We start from the raw sequence: 14,694 nt of genomic DNA, 5'->3' as shown, positions 1-14,694 counted from the left end.
CGGAGATGACGTGGTCACGTGCCTGCCAGTCACGTGGGAGAGAATTGGGGTTCTCTTGACTGGCCGGCCCGGGCTCCTTCCCGACCCCGCGTTGGAAGAGGGTCAGCCCACCCAAACCCCACAGAGCGGGTTCCCCACGGGAAAACGGGGTTGTGTTGCCAGAAGAAGCCGAACAGATGCTGAGCAAGCAAAACAACAGATGTCCGCTACATTGCGGCCGGGAAAAGCTGTTTGCAGGGCAGTCTGCACGGGCCAAACCGTAATTGAGAACTACTTGCTGATACGCACAGAAAGTAAACATTGCCCCCGCATCCCCCTGGATAAACAGATTCAACTTTAAACTCTGAACAATGCTTTGTTTCCTGAAGGTAAAAAAAAAGAAAAGCAACTTTTGCCCATTGATTTGGGGAAGGGGGGGGGCGGGGAGAGGATCTTTGTTTTTATAAAACCTTTTCTCTCCGAAGGAAATGTATTCATCTTTCCCCCTAATTATCTTTTAGTCGTTTTATTCTCTTTCTTGGTTACTTAACCGTGTCTTGACTTCTTCATCCCAGATAACCATGTGTCAACAACCTACTTTAAAGTACAAAATGCCCCGTCCTCAGTTGTTGTCTTTCTTTCCCCTCCCCTTTTCAATCAGAAATAATTGGTAAGATTGTCAGCACCCCATTTTTAGACCTCTCTGATTCTTTTAAGAAATTCTAGGCTGTAGCATTTAGGGACATATTTTCATTATTTGTTATTTGGCAAGTATGAATTGAGTGCCTACTAGTCCCCAGGGACTGGGTTTGGCATTAAAGACGCGGTAATAAAAGGGGTGCCTGGGTGGCTCAGTCAGTTAAGCCACCCACTCTTGGTCTCAGCTGGGTCATGATCTCATGAGTTCGAGCCTGGTGTCAGGCTCCATGCTGCCACTCAGAGCCTGCTTAGGATTCCCTCTCTCTCTCTCTCTCTCTCTGCCCCTCCCCCACTCACTCTCTCTCTCAAAATAAATAAACTTAATTTTAATAAATTTAGGGGCATCTGGGTGGCTCAGATGGTTAAGCCTCTGACTTCAGCTCAGGTCATGATCTCGCAGTTTATGAGTTCCAGCCCCACACCGGGTTTGCTGCTGTCAGCACAGAGTCCGCTTCGGATCTTCTGTTCCCCTCTCTCTCTCTCTCTCTGTCCCTCGCCTGCTCCTGCTTGTGCTCTCTCTCTCTCAAAAATAAATAAAACGTTAAAAACATATCTTTAAAAAGATGCAATAAAATAAAAAAAACTTCCCTACTCCATCGTGGAATTTCCTATAGAGTAGGAGATGTATTTACTTTATCTGTACATCTCCACAATATTTAGCTTTGCTATTATTATTGCTGTTATCGTTATCATTACAGCAAGCTTTGGCTTAGCACTTGCAATATACCAGATGATATGGCACAAAGCACTTCCAGGAAGAAAGGAGCCATTTACGCCACCTCTGCTCCATTCAAAAATTCTGAAAGGCAAATATACCATTCCCAGTTTACAGATCAGGAAACTGAGGCTCAGTGGCATAGCACTTTGCTCGATCTCATACAGCTTGCGAGAGGAAAAGGCTGGATTTGAACCCACATCTGACAGGTTCCATAGCCCATTTTTGCTCCAGCTCACAGACACTACTCCATAAATACCACCTAGAGCCATGAAAATTTGCTTCTGTTTTTCTGTGAAGGTTAAGAGTCTAATCCAACCACCTCACCTGTGGACTGCAGATGTGACCTTTGAGTTGCGGGTCCCATAGTGAAGATACACCTGCAAGGGCCCACTCTTCACCCTGATTCCTCGTGTGACCCTGGCAGACATCTTTGAGGCTACCTCCATTTGTCCCCAACCCATACGTCCGCAATTTCAGATCTCTCTCTCTGAAGGGCCATGGGCCTTGGTCTCTTTTCTTGGCAAAACCGCGAGGCTTGTTGTAAAGACACCTAATAGAACTTTCTGCACTAATGACGATGTTCTATTTCTGCTTTCCAATACAATTGCCACTTGCCATATGTGGCCACATGAGTACTTAAAATACGGCTAGTGTGACTGGGAAACCGGATTTTTAATTTTACTTAACTGATTTTAATTTGGCCACATTTAAAGAATGATTAGCCTGTGGGACAGTGCAAACCTAGAATGATCTTCATCATTCTTTTCATCTCTGAACTTATACATATTACTGGGTGGCAAGCAACATTTTTTAATGAAATAGCATGAAGTATTCAAATGGAATGGAATAGAGAAAGAAAAGATCAGTACATATCATGTGTACTAAAAATAAGTCTTGTTTGCAAAAATTTTGTTTCACGTATTTGTGTATTGGGTCATTTTGCAAAAGTAATTTCTTCTAGTGGTTCATGGTCAGAAAAATTGAAAACCCATGCCCGTCCCTGAGGAAGTAATGTAGCCAGGACCTTGAGATTGACATGCTTATATGGTGCTCCCTTATCCAGCCTGGGGCTCTGCAAGACCTCATTTTAGGAATATTCTACTCTTCCAGATCCTACAGGCATATGGTGCGCATGTGACTTCTCAGACGGTAATTGGAAGTGACTTTGTGGTCATCTATCTGCCTGGATGCAGGGATCCCAAACTGGTGGCCCACAGGCAGAATATATCCCGCCACAGATACGCCTTTTTGGGACCTTAACAGGTTTTTGCAGGACAATAATCCCCTGGGGCCTAGCAGCTTCTTCTCCATTAGGTGAGCCAATCTTGTCAGTTTGATCCCCTTGGATTGATTTTGCACTGACATTACCTGCCTGGCCCCTGAAGGCATTTTGTGTTGCACTTGTGTTTAATATGCATAGCATATTGGCTCCGAAAGGAAACTGAGACATCCAAGAATGCAAACCTTTTCCTTTATAGATGGGAAAACAGTAACCCAGGAATGGGGCGTGTCCTGCCTGAGGCCTCACAAAAAATAACTGGTTCCGTCTCCCAGGGAAGAACCAGATATTAACAGAAATCTTGGTAAGACAGAGGAGGAAGGAAGAAAGGGGGAAGGTGGGGAGGGGGAAGAAAGGCAGAAGGAGAGAGGGACTGAGAGATAAAGAAAGAAAGAGGGAGGGAAGGAGCAGATGAGACACAGTAGACCCATGGTGAGCCATCCTCCCAGCCTGGGGAAAGAAAGGTCTGACAGCCCAGATTGGGGGGGTGAGGGGGGGTGGGGGGTGCTATTGTGTAGTAAGCGCGCCTGCAGGTGAATGGATGATGGCCAAGGTCATCCAGGAGAGCCCTGTCGAACTTGGAGCAGTGAGGCAAGCACTCTGGACACCAAAGAGGGGGCTTTGGGGGACCTCTGCCCCCTGAGCACCGAAGCTGCTTGGGATGGCTTTGGTGTCACTTGTACCTCACTTTGGCCTGTTCTTGGGCAAACGGTCCCTGATCAGAAGGGAGAACATCTCCCTGCTGGAGAACATCTGATGTGACCAGGGTGGCAGAGACCCTGAGCGAGCTCCTCCCCTCACGGAGCCTCAGGGCTGCATGCTGCATCTGTAAAATGTGGAGGAGAAGGAGCCTAAGGAAGGTGTCCGTCCTGAGGGCTAGCTTGGAGAGAGAGGGGGTCACAAGTAGGTGGCGCGTCAGACCCTACATCACTTCAGTCACAGCAGCTGTGTGGGCCCTGGGCGGTGATCACAACGCCAGTGCCTTCAAGTGCCTGGCAGTGTGGGAGAGAAGCTGGCCAGGGGTGAGGCAAAAGGAAGAGGTGGGAGCCATGGTGATGTGGAAGGATTTAAAAACAAACACCGTGCCGTGCAAATAAAGCGTGTCTGGGAGCCCCATCCAACGCAAGCATCCCCTGGTCTAGGGGATTTCCCTGAATAACTCCCAGGTCACCGCGTGTTTGCATTCCAGGCATGGTTTGCAATGAATCCGTACAACCTAGAGGCCATTTCATCATTTCAAGTTTGAAGCTTTAAAAAAAAAAAAAAAAAAAAAAAAAAAAAAAAAAGGAAAGCTCTAGATGAGATATTTTCTATATGCCTTCCCTTCTGATGCTGAAAACCCATAAGTCAAGGGGAGCCCAGGTGACAGCTGATGTTCCTTGCATTTCCCAACAGTCTGTCAGAGCCTGATGGCCTGCCAGTCTCAGGAAGCAAACATTGTATAAGTATTAAAACCTCTGGCTCGGAGGCCAAGGGACTGAGTCACTCATAGCACAAAGACAATTGGTAGCTTCCTGGAGTTCCTCTATTTCCGACATGGTTTCCAGGGCCTCGGAAGCAACCCAAATAGTGTTCTCAGATAAGCTTGTAGAGATGCTGGAAAGGGTGCCTCGAGGCCCCAGGGCAAGACAACCATTGTGCTTGTTGGGATTGCCTGGCGGGCCAGGTCCCCTTCTTTCCCTTGGGATACACTAGGAGGCAAAATCAAGCCTCTTCTAGACCTCCAATGCCTGCCTGAATCCTAGCTCCAATGTCTACATGTGGTGTGAATTCAGGCCAATTAATTAACCTCTCTGTGCCTCAGATTGCCCTTGGATAGAAGAGGGATCCTAGGGTATCTGTCTCGTGGGGCTTGAGAATTCAGTGAGATAGTAGGTCTGAAGAACTTAGCACAGGGCCTGGCACCTAGTGATTGCCCAGTTCATGTTAGCGTTTAGCTCTTCTCACAGCCCTTCAGTGTCCCTGATTGGGGGCTTGGTAAAGATATGAGGGACAGAGTCAGCAATGACAAGAGACTTGGTGTTGATTGACAGGAGCCACCTCCAAGCGGGACAAATGCCAAACACCCTAGGGATTTCCCCCTCCTGCAGCAAGTCTCAACTACTTCTCAGCCATTCATACCCAGCTCTGTAGATCGTATTTTTAGAACCCCGTGCCCAAGTGCAGCAAGATGATAGTCTTGAAATATTAACTGGTACTTCCTTCACCCAGCCCTCCTGCTCCTTCCCTTCATTCAGTGAAGGAGGCCTCAGGGCCAGGATGGGCAGCAGGAGGCAGAGACAAAAGAGGTCACTTCCTGGCTTTTGAATTTCAAAAGTTTGTGCCCTTAGAACAGGAAGGATCCACTACAAAGCTAAACATTCTAGAGAAAGTGTAAATTAGAGAGAGCAAAAAGCACTCCTTTACCCCCAGCTAACAAAATGATTCCCTGGCCCAGAGGTGGGGAGGAGAATCTGCGGGAAAGAAATGAGAACACAGATCTATTTGACTCCTTAGAGAGAGGCCCCGTGCTGCCCCTCTGGGCTGAGCCCCCCAACGCAACCCCAGTGAAGAGCAGGATGGGGGTACATGCTGGCCATCTGCTTATGTTGAGTTTCTGCTTATGCTGAAATAGGAACCAAGCTGACTTAAAAGAAAGAATTGAGGGCTTTTATTGTTGTTGTTTTTTAATCTTGAAGTGTTTTATTGAATTTAGTCAGAAGTATATGGGTTTTCTTTCTTTTTTTCTTTCTTTCTTTCTTTCTTTCTTTCTTCCTTTCTTTCTTTCTTTCTTTCCTCCTTTCTTTCTTTCCTCCCTCCTTTCTTTTCTTTCTTTTCTTTCTTTCTTTCTTTCTTTCTTTCCTCCTTTTCTTTCTTTCTTTCTTCCTTTCTTTCTTTCTTTCTTTCCTCCTTTCTTTCTTTCTTTCCTCCCTCATTTCTTTCTTTTTTTCCTCCCTCCTTTCTGTCTTTCCTCCCTCCTTTCTTTCTTTCTTTCTTTCTTTCTTTCTTTCTTTCTTTCTTATCATAAGATTAACATAGAAATGAGCAGAAAGTTAATTCTATGATATTGTTTCGGGACCAGCTTTCCGAATTTAGCAACTCAATAAAAATCCACAATTCTCATTTTATCAAGTGACTTGACCAACAAGTGAAGAATCCATCACTCCAGTCATGGACTTGAGGTCCAGGCTCCTCGCCTGGGACCTCGCTGAGGTAAAGAGCCATTTGAGTCTAGACAGACTCTTGCTGCTGGAGCTGGAGCGTGGCAGCTGGCTGTCAGGCAAGAGCAGCCTGTCTGGCCAAGAGCGTGCCGTTCTGACACATGTCCTGACAACATACTTCTGAAGAAGGTGGCGCGGCCATGTTGCCAGCTCCCCGCCATGACCACGGAACACGCTGACGAGCCTGGCAGAGAGAGGCTGAGGAAGAGTTTCTGTTGCAGCAAGGCTTTTATAATGTCGTCTTGGGGTGACAGACCGTGTTACCGACCTGCTGACATGGGAAAGTGGGGCCAGGCCGGGCCACCTGTGCAGGGACTGGGGGTTTCCCAGAGCGCCCCTGCCTCTGCTCTGTGACAGCTGCCAGCACCTGCAGAGCCTGCCTCTCTGAGGGACCCAACACCCACACCTGTCGGGCTGCCCCTCTCGTGCCGGGGAAGTGGCTCAAGGCTGCCATCCGCTCGTTGGGGGGGGGGGGAGGGGGGGGAGGGGGCAACCATCATGGCGTCTTCATCCTTGGCCACAGATGCTGCATGACTGTGTCCAGTTTCCTGGGCTGTACCCTCCAAACGTTATTCTTAAATCTGTGTGAAATTTATGTGCACATTGGAAATCGGCTAGACAAGGGATGGATGATTACTGTCTGGGGAGTAATTAGATGCCCTTTGTAGCCTCCCCTAAGCTCACTCCCTCCCCAGAGGGAGCCGTGTTGGCACTGGTGCATGGCAGGCAGTAAAGCATCGTGGTGAGAACTGCCTAGGTTCAGGTCCTGCTGCCATACTAACGGTGTGGCCTTGGGCGAGTGACCTCAGCTCTTCGGGCCCCAGTTTCCGCATCTGTAAAAGAGGGATATTAATAAGGTCCCCCTCCTGAACTCGAAAACTCAGCGAGATGGCGTATGCATATGGCTGAGCACAGTTTCTGACAGAGTAACCACTCTCTCACTGCTATCTCTTATCCTTCCAGGCCTTTCCTTGGGCATTCAGCCATGCTGTTTTGTCCAGCTTCTTTCCGAGCTGTCCCCTTATGCTTCTGCATCTTAGACCACTGACCCCACCCCCCCCCCAACCCCCATCGGCCCACCTGGGCTAATGCTAAGCCTCAGCACGACTCCAGATTTATGGAAATTTATTCTTCTGTGTCTGTGAACTCCCTCCCCCACCTTTCGGTGACCCTGGGGCCACTCTCCGGGTTGCCTCTCTTATCCTGTTATTCTAGAACACACACCCTCAGACACTGACGCAAGCAAGCCTAAGTTCTCTCCCCTCCCTCCGGGCCTCAGCCTTCTCATTTGTTAAATGAAACCAAGGGACTCATTTTATTCGCTCTTTAATTTATCCACCAAATACTTTTGAGCACTCACGTACGTGGCACACAATAGTACACTGGCCAACAAGACACCCGTGGTCCCTGCCCTCATGCAGCTCACAGTCTAGTGTATGAGGTCACCTCCCAGTCCTCTTCCGCTCTGACCGGCCCCAGGGAGTCACGCGATGAACACAGGTGTAATGACGCCATGAGGGGGCACACACGTGGCCCTTCTGCGCTACGGGAAAGCAGCCCTCGCGGTCTCCCTACAGAGTTTCCAGAAAACAAATCACTCGCCGATTCTCAGTATGCACACACAACTGACGTGCCAACGCGTCCCCCAGGGAACAGCAGATGTGCCCAAAATACACCGCCCCAGGAAAGCGCAGATCATAGCCTCTGTTCCCACCACAGGAAACACCCAATTCACACATTCCTCTTCAGGGTACATCAAAAGCGTGTCAACCACCCACCTCTACAGCCCACGGAAACCCGTACACAGACAGCTCGGAGATGGGGGGAGAAAGAGGAGGAGCCTCTAAGGTGGGGAACAGGCAGCAGCCAGGGCGCCACTCTTCCCTTCCCAGGAGGGAGGGAAAAAACCAGAAGACCTTTGCCCAAGTTGGACTGGTCCAAAAATGGATTTGACAATGTCTGAACCCAACTCGGTAGCAAGTGACAGGAGCCATTCAGAAAAAGTTCCTATACTGAGTTGGAGATGGGAGCGTGTGGCTTCAGAGATCTTTTAAATTTTTTTAAGTTTATTTATTTTTGACAGAGAGAGAAAGAGAGCGTAAGCTGGGAAGGGACAGAGAGAGGAGACACAGAATCTGAAGCAGGCTCCAGACTCCGAGCTGTCAGCACAGAGCCTGACCCGGGGCTTGAACTCGCGAACCCTGAGATCATCACCTGGGCCGAAGTCAGACGCTCAACCCACTGAGCCACCCAGGTGCCCCCCAGAGATCTTTTAATATTAATTATTGCTTGTATTTACCACGCCCGAGTTACATGCAAGCTGTGTACTCAGCACTTCTATATAATTTAAGTGATATAATACTCACCGATGACCTGAATTATTCCCACTCTAGAGATGAGCAAACTGAGACAGGTGTCACGCCCTTAACTTGTTCAAGGTCACACAGCCGGCAGGCAGCAGGGCTAGAATAGAAACTCAGCCTTCCTGACTCCAGCGTCCACACCCTTAACCTCTGTGCCTCAATGCAAGGATCCTACGTCTCTGTGGCCTTACCCCAGGAAACGGGATCAGGGCTGCAGGCCCTGATTCAACCCCCACATCAAATTCAAGGATCCTGTTGTAAAATGCCAGATACTTTTCTATACAGACCCCATCCTAAGCTTTCAGGCAACTGCTTTCTACCCATGAAATGCCTGGATCCACAGTCGGAGCTCCTCCTCGGTATTTAGGAAATACCTGTGAACACACCCCGGGTACTCTGGGCCCTAATGAGGCCGTGGGGAGCAGACGTGTGACAGCTCCTGCCATCGGTTATTTTCCTGGGCCCGGGGCGGTTGCAAGCTCATTTCTGAACCGGTTGATTCCCTGCTCGATGTTGCACCATTCACCCAGAAGCTCCACTGTTTTTATTACACTTCCAGCCAGTGATTCACAGTTGTACTGTCTCCAAGCCAGTTCCGTCGCTCTTTTCATTATGCCCCAGGATAGCATAGGTGCTCCTGCCTTTTAAAGACTATTTTAAAGACGACTCAATTAGAATGTAGGCAAGTTGTTATCTACAAGGTCAGGCAGCCCTCAGGGGAGGAAGGCAAATTGTGCAGGTACCACATCAGTAAGGAGAACAAAACTTAGGTCGGGGTGTTTGGGAGAGGGCAATCACGCCATCATCTGCTTTTGAAAGAGACTCATCTAATGACAGACAACGAGGTCTAGTTTAAAAGTCGAGACCAGTTCAGGGAGAGAAGGGGGGTGGAGGGGGGGAGGGAGAAGGAAGCACGGAAAAGGACACACAGAGCCAGAGCCAGATTTTAATTGGAGGGAATCTTGCAGATCATTTTGTCCAAGCCCCTCATTGATTACAGAGGGAGGATTTGTCCAAGATGGTAGAACCAGGTAAGAACAGGGAGGGAATTGGAACCCAGGCCACCCACACACTATCTATGAGAGAGAAGCACCTAAGATTTAAAAAAAAAAAAAAAAAAAAAGGATGGCCAGAGGGAGGGAGGGAAAGCCTGATGGACTAATTGGATGCTCAGCTTGTTTCCTGCTCAGTTCAACTCACTGTCTCCTTTAAACTTGCCAGGAGGCCGGCCACCCCTCCCCTCCCGAGGTGCTGTTGTGCTCCAACACTTTTAAATTATCTTTGTCACATTTGGGAAGAGCTTCACATGCACACTTCATCGCGGAATTAAGTTGTATTTCCCCATCGAGCTTAAAGATTTGCTATGCATGTGAAAGACGACTTCATTTTTCAGAACCTTCAATTTTCATCTCGAAGGCATTGACCAGCTGGTTTTCTGTCTTAAAAAATTACTCTGACAGCCTTTTGCCAGTTGACTTTTTTTGCCCTTGTTCTTGGAAAAATTAAGATTGTTCAGTCTCGCAGTGCCTAAAACATTGTGACTTAAAAAAAAATAGTATTTATTTCATTGCTCAGAAGATTTTGTTTCCAGATCAAATTCAGGATGGGTGAATGTGTGTGTGTCATTGGCTCCTATTGCAAACTGCTTTTAAGTACAACTTTAAAACTCTTCAAGGGTGAAAAGGAATAATTTAAGTCTGAGGCTGTATTCCTGAACTAATTGGTATGTGTTATTTTTATATAAATGTTATTTTTATATAAATAAGATTCAACTAGATTTAATTTCTTTCCGACCCCCCTCCCCCGCCCCATCCTCATTGCCTGGTGTCCGTTTGTGGGTCTATAAAGCTGTAATGTCCAATAATGGTGCCGCTAGCCACATGTGGCTATTTAAATGTAAATTTGTATTAATTAAAAAGAAATAAAATTAAAAATTCAATACCTCTGTCATGGTAGCCACATTTCAAGTGCCCAACAGCCACATATGGCTAGTAGTTATTACATTGGACGATGTAAATGCAGAATAGTTCCATACTCAGAAATCTACTGGACAACACTGCTTACGGACTAGGAAGGGAGAATGCCTCTCCTAGGTGCCCTTTATTGGCCAAATAACATTAAACAGAAGCCAGAGATTCCCTGCACGCATTTGAGAAACAAATCACATGATCCATATGTCTAAACTGGTAACTTCATGGATTATTCCACCAGTGAGCAGAGTTAATGTCCTTTGAGGCTCATGGTCGCTGTAAAATGTTGCTCCCAGGGATAGGCAGTTCAAAAATTCAGGTAAAAGTCAATTTGGAATTCAAGGGACATTTGCCCATAAGACAAATGTTGTAAGTCACATGACTGATTTTGTAGTACTTTCTGAGATGAAAATTAGTGGAAATGATACCCAGCAGAAAATCAACAATAAAATTTTAATGTGTTTTTTTTTTGGAGGGGTGTAGATTGGTGGGAAGAAATGACCCCTCCATACACACCTACGTGCACAGAATCAGGTTAGATTACGTTGTGGATGTAATCACCCGAGGATGCTTTCCGGGCAGGAGCAGATATGGCATATGTCAGCATAGCCTCCTTGACCCCTAGAGTTCCTGTTGGCACTATCTAGATAAGGAAAGATCTTCACACATCTCAAAGATCAAATCTTGCTACACCGCTGCCCTTTTATAATCACAGTTTATTTACATCAGCAATCTGGAAGAACTCACACCCGCGATGCCTGCATTTCTATTTATGGGATTATTTACAAACATCAGACATTTGTAGGTTTCCAGCCTGTCAGCATCACCAAAGCGGCACCCTCATCCTGAGGGAAGCAGCAGGGTTGGGGGGGGGGGAGCCCATCAGTAACTCTGCCCCCCCCCCCGCCAGAAGACCCATTTTCTCAATCCGTCCCCTCACTCTGATTTTACGCCTTTTTATCTGAGTGGTTCAAAGACTGAGTTTTGACTGAGGACCATGATCACAAATAAATTTCCCTAGAAAATCAAATCGGGGAAAATCTAATTGATCTTGGAAGTTGGTTCTTGAGCAGGAAGGCAGGTTAAATTAGAAGAGGTAGGTGAAAATCAGTACAGAGCATCTGGAGGGACTTTGGGATACTTTTGAGACCTCTCATCCCTATTGGTAATGATTATCCTGTTGGTACTTACTTGATTTTCAGACTCATAGATTTGTTTCCCTCGACAATGGTGGATCACTTCAGTGCTCAAGTAAATAGAATCTACGTGGTTTTTTTTCCCCCACAGATTGGTGGGAGAGGGGAGAGTGGGATATTTTCCAGGGATGGTGAACAAGAATCAGAGAAAGAAGAAAAGGAAACAGAATGAATGCATATGGACATTCTGGGGGTGGGAAAGGATTGCTCTGAGCTGTGGGGAGGATGTGATGATCATGGTACCGGTGAACATTTGCGGAGCATTTCATGTGCTTTTTGAAATGCTTTACATGTATTGACCGGTTTAATGAGTTAATTAATGATTTAGTTAACTAATTAACTCACTTAACTTTTGTCTTAAGTTTAAGACGGGAAACAAGTTGGATAAGGAGCATGAACTCGAGAAAAAGATTGGGAAAAGGATATTCTCCTGCCTCAGATGGCAAACTTGTCCGAGGCAACACTTTCAGGGCTCAGCAACCAGCTTTTTGCCCTAAGGTGCACCGGGAGTTCAGGGTACCTGTAAGTGAACGATAATTGAAAGTCCCACTTTCCTGTTTCTTATCTTCAAAAGGAGGAAGCAGATGAGATCAGTTACAAAGATCATCTTTGAGAATCTGGAGAAAGCTGTGGGATAATGTACCTAACACCAAATTTTATATTTAATTAGAAATACTAGACCCCAGGTGTCTCCGTCAGGATATGCTGCAGTAACAAGGCAATGACAACAAAATTCCTCCTTGCTCACAATAGATGTTCATCCTGGGTTAGCCTTGGAGCTCTGCTCCATGACTTCCCAGTCAGGAACCCAAGCTGATGCATCCTGCACACCATCTGGGGTTTCACTGGTTGCTGGGCTATGGAAAAGGCACCAACTGGCTCATAGGGCTTCCAATTGAAAGTGACACACATACTTCCCATTCATATTTCATTGCCAAGCAAGACAGCACGGGCCACCCTTCATATGCCTAGAATAAAAGATTCAAATTTCAGCCAACAGCCATTAACAACTACGGCCCTAGGTCAGGAAGCCCTGAATCAAGTGATCTCTAAGTCCCTTTTCAGTGCAAGGTTTGTGTGACTTATAATACGCTTGTTCAAATTGTAGGCAATAAATCGATATGTCTCAATGATAGACATCAATTCCCCTCCAATCAGGTGGTCATCTTCATAGCCAGGACAAGAGTGAGCCTCCTCCTAATAAGATATGAGCAAAAGATTTTAGACTGTTGCTTCAAGTTTGAGAATTGAGGAATTCTCTCCCAGTCCCCCTAGGGGCTTTCTACAAGAGAGATTTGACGACTCATTGGCAAAGCTATGTCAACAGCGTATACATAATGAGTGGACCAGAGAGCTGTCAATATCCCTTCCAACCCTGAATGAAGCAGGTGCTTAGAATAAACAAACAAACAAAATTATTCTAATCAGATGACCAGATTTTAGAATGGTTAAGCAAAGTATATCTCAGGGACGGGAGATCTAGAAAAGTGGCCATGAGAACGTCTGAGCAAGAGAACAATAGACCCAGAGGCTAGCAGAGCTCTGCAGTATTGTTAAATGCCCAGCCTCCAGTGACTTCAGCCCCTTTGTCCTCTCTGCCAGATCCTTTTTCTTCATTAGATACTTCTGATGTTTTCTCAATGTTACGGAAACTGCCACTCAAAGGCAGCCTTAAGAGGCGTCCCCTCATCAACCTCCTTCCAAACTACAGTGCCTCCCCTTTATGCCTCTTTGTTACACAAAGTCTGTGCTACCACTGACTACCCTCATTTTACAGATGTCAAAACAAGAGGCCCAGTGAGAGGGTGTCACTTGCTTAACTCAAAGGCCGATTGGAGGCAGGGTCGGTCACCCATTTCTTTGAGACCCGTGTCAATCGCAGGACCCAAATTCTCTTTGAGAAGTTCGGGGCCTGGTTTTGGTCCAGAAATCACCAAAGAAATGGTATTTCTTGAAGTACTCGACTTCCTCTTTTACTTTTTTTTTTTTTCCACGAATTTGGCCACTATTATTGCGAGGAAAGGTTATGCTCACTCTTAAGTCTCTGCCTGCTTAAGGAGATCTGTGGACTCACGTCTCAATGCCACTCACCTTCTCATGATGCCCGAGCTTGGCAGGTGCAGCCCTGATGATGTATTGAAGGTACTCAGCTAATTACTTCCCTTTCTGCTTTTTCTCCCAGTTAGGATTAGGACAGTGTCTTCTAGCAGAGTTTCTAAAGAGCAAGGGCCTTCTGGATGGTGATCTCTTTGTTTCTTTCTACAGTTCCTTATCAGCAGAATCCTTACAATCCCCGAGGCAGCTCCAATGTCATCCAGTGCTACCGATGTGGAGACACCTGCAAAGGGGAAGTGGTTCGTGTCCACAATAACCACTTCCACATCAGATGCTTCACCTGTCAAGGTAGGAGACCCAGACTCCCAACCCCCTTGTCAGATTGCAGGCCCTGGTGTCACCCCCCCCCCCCCCCAGGACATGCCACAGGGGTGGGCAGAGCAAACACAGGCTGCTGAGATACCTATAAGGGCCCAAAGAAACTTTCCTTGCGCCTGTTATGAGAACTCTCCCATAGGCAGCGTGGAGTGAAGAGGGGACAGAAGAGTCGGGACGTTGGGGAGAGAGGGAAGCTGGTGACCTCAGAGTGATAGCGCTGACCCGGAAGGAAAAAGGCAATCCCGCAAGCTTAACTTACAGATCTGGAAAGAAATCCTGTCTTGTGCCTATAAATCAATCTGAGAGTGAATGAAAGAGTAAGCAGTCCTGGCTGAAAGTCAGCATGGCGCTGAGTCGAGCACCTGTTCTGTAACAATGTGGCAATCCTCAAAGGTTAAGTTTAACAGAGGAGAAGGTCCATTATGACTTCACTAAGGTCTGTAGTTTGGGGGCAGACGGATGTTGGGTTACCTCTGAACCCTTAGGAGCCATCAGTTCCTAAAGAAGCAGGATAACCAGCAGCAGGAAGGAAGAGAAACTCTGCTGACAGAGCCCAGAGACGCATCTGGCCCAAGCAGGGCAACACTCCCTTCCCCATCGTCCCTGACAGATGCCTCCCCAGCCTCCACTGCTTGAATGCCTCATCCAAGCTTCCTGTTCCACAGCGCAGCCAATCTGAGGTTGGACGGCCCTGTGGGTTATAAAATGTTCGGCCCCAAAGAGTTAACGTGGCACCTGTTGGTTCTAGATCCGCCCTTATGAAGTCCGATGAGCGCTTCGTGTTTGCCTTACAACCGTGACTGCTATTCACATGCTTGTAGCAGCTAGGGCTCCCCGTGCCTGATTATAGATCCTTA

At 47.1% G+C, this 14,694-nt stretch overlaps 1 protein-coding gene and 1 long non-coding RNA gene across 7 annotated transcripts in view; one reads left to right on the top strand and one right to left on the bottom strand.

Moving 5' to 3' along the window:
• ABLIM3 (actin binding LIM protein family member 3) overlaps positions 1 to 14,694 on the top strand; it is a 110,472-nt gene that overhangs the window by 24,631 nt on the left and 71,147 nt on the right. For all 5 annotated transcript variants that reach the window (XM_042949678.1, XM_042949658.1, XM_042949667.1 and 2 more), the window contains one exon: positions 13,670 to 13,807. In XM_042949678.1, coding sequence (XP_042805612.1) covers positions 13,670 to 13,807 — 138 coding nt within the window. The remainder of the gene's footprint in view (positions 1 to 13,669; positions 13,808 to 14,694) is intronic.
• Positions 5,654 to 14,236, bottom strand: LOC122226482. 2 transcript variants are annotated; one of them, XR_006205649.1, is made up of 4 exons: positions 14,097 to 14,236; positions 13,496 to 13,742; positions 7,322 to 7,446; positions 5,654 to 6,708 (listed from the first exon to the last, which is right to left on the bottom strand). It is a non-coding gene; the product is annotated as an uncharacterized LOC122226482 (long non-coding RNA). The 2 variants fall into 2 exon arrangements; XR_006205650.1 differs by lacking the exon at positions 7,322 to 7,446 and having other exon boundaries at positions 14,097 to 14,232.

This window comes from Panthera leo, chromosome A1, assembly GCF_018350215.1.
Source record: "Panthera leo isolate Ple1 chromosome A1, P.leo_Ple1_pat1.1, whole genome shotgun sequence".
Taxonomy (NCBI): Eukaryota; Metazoa; Chordata; class Mammalia; order Carnivora; family Felidae; genus Panthera; species Panthera leo.
Note: the sequence above shows the minus strand (reverse complement) of the source record. Positions and strands in the feature narration are given on the sequence as shown.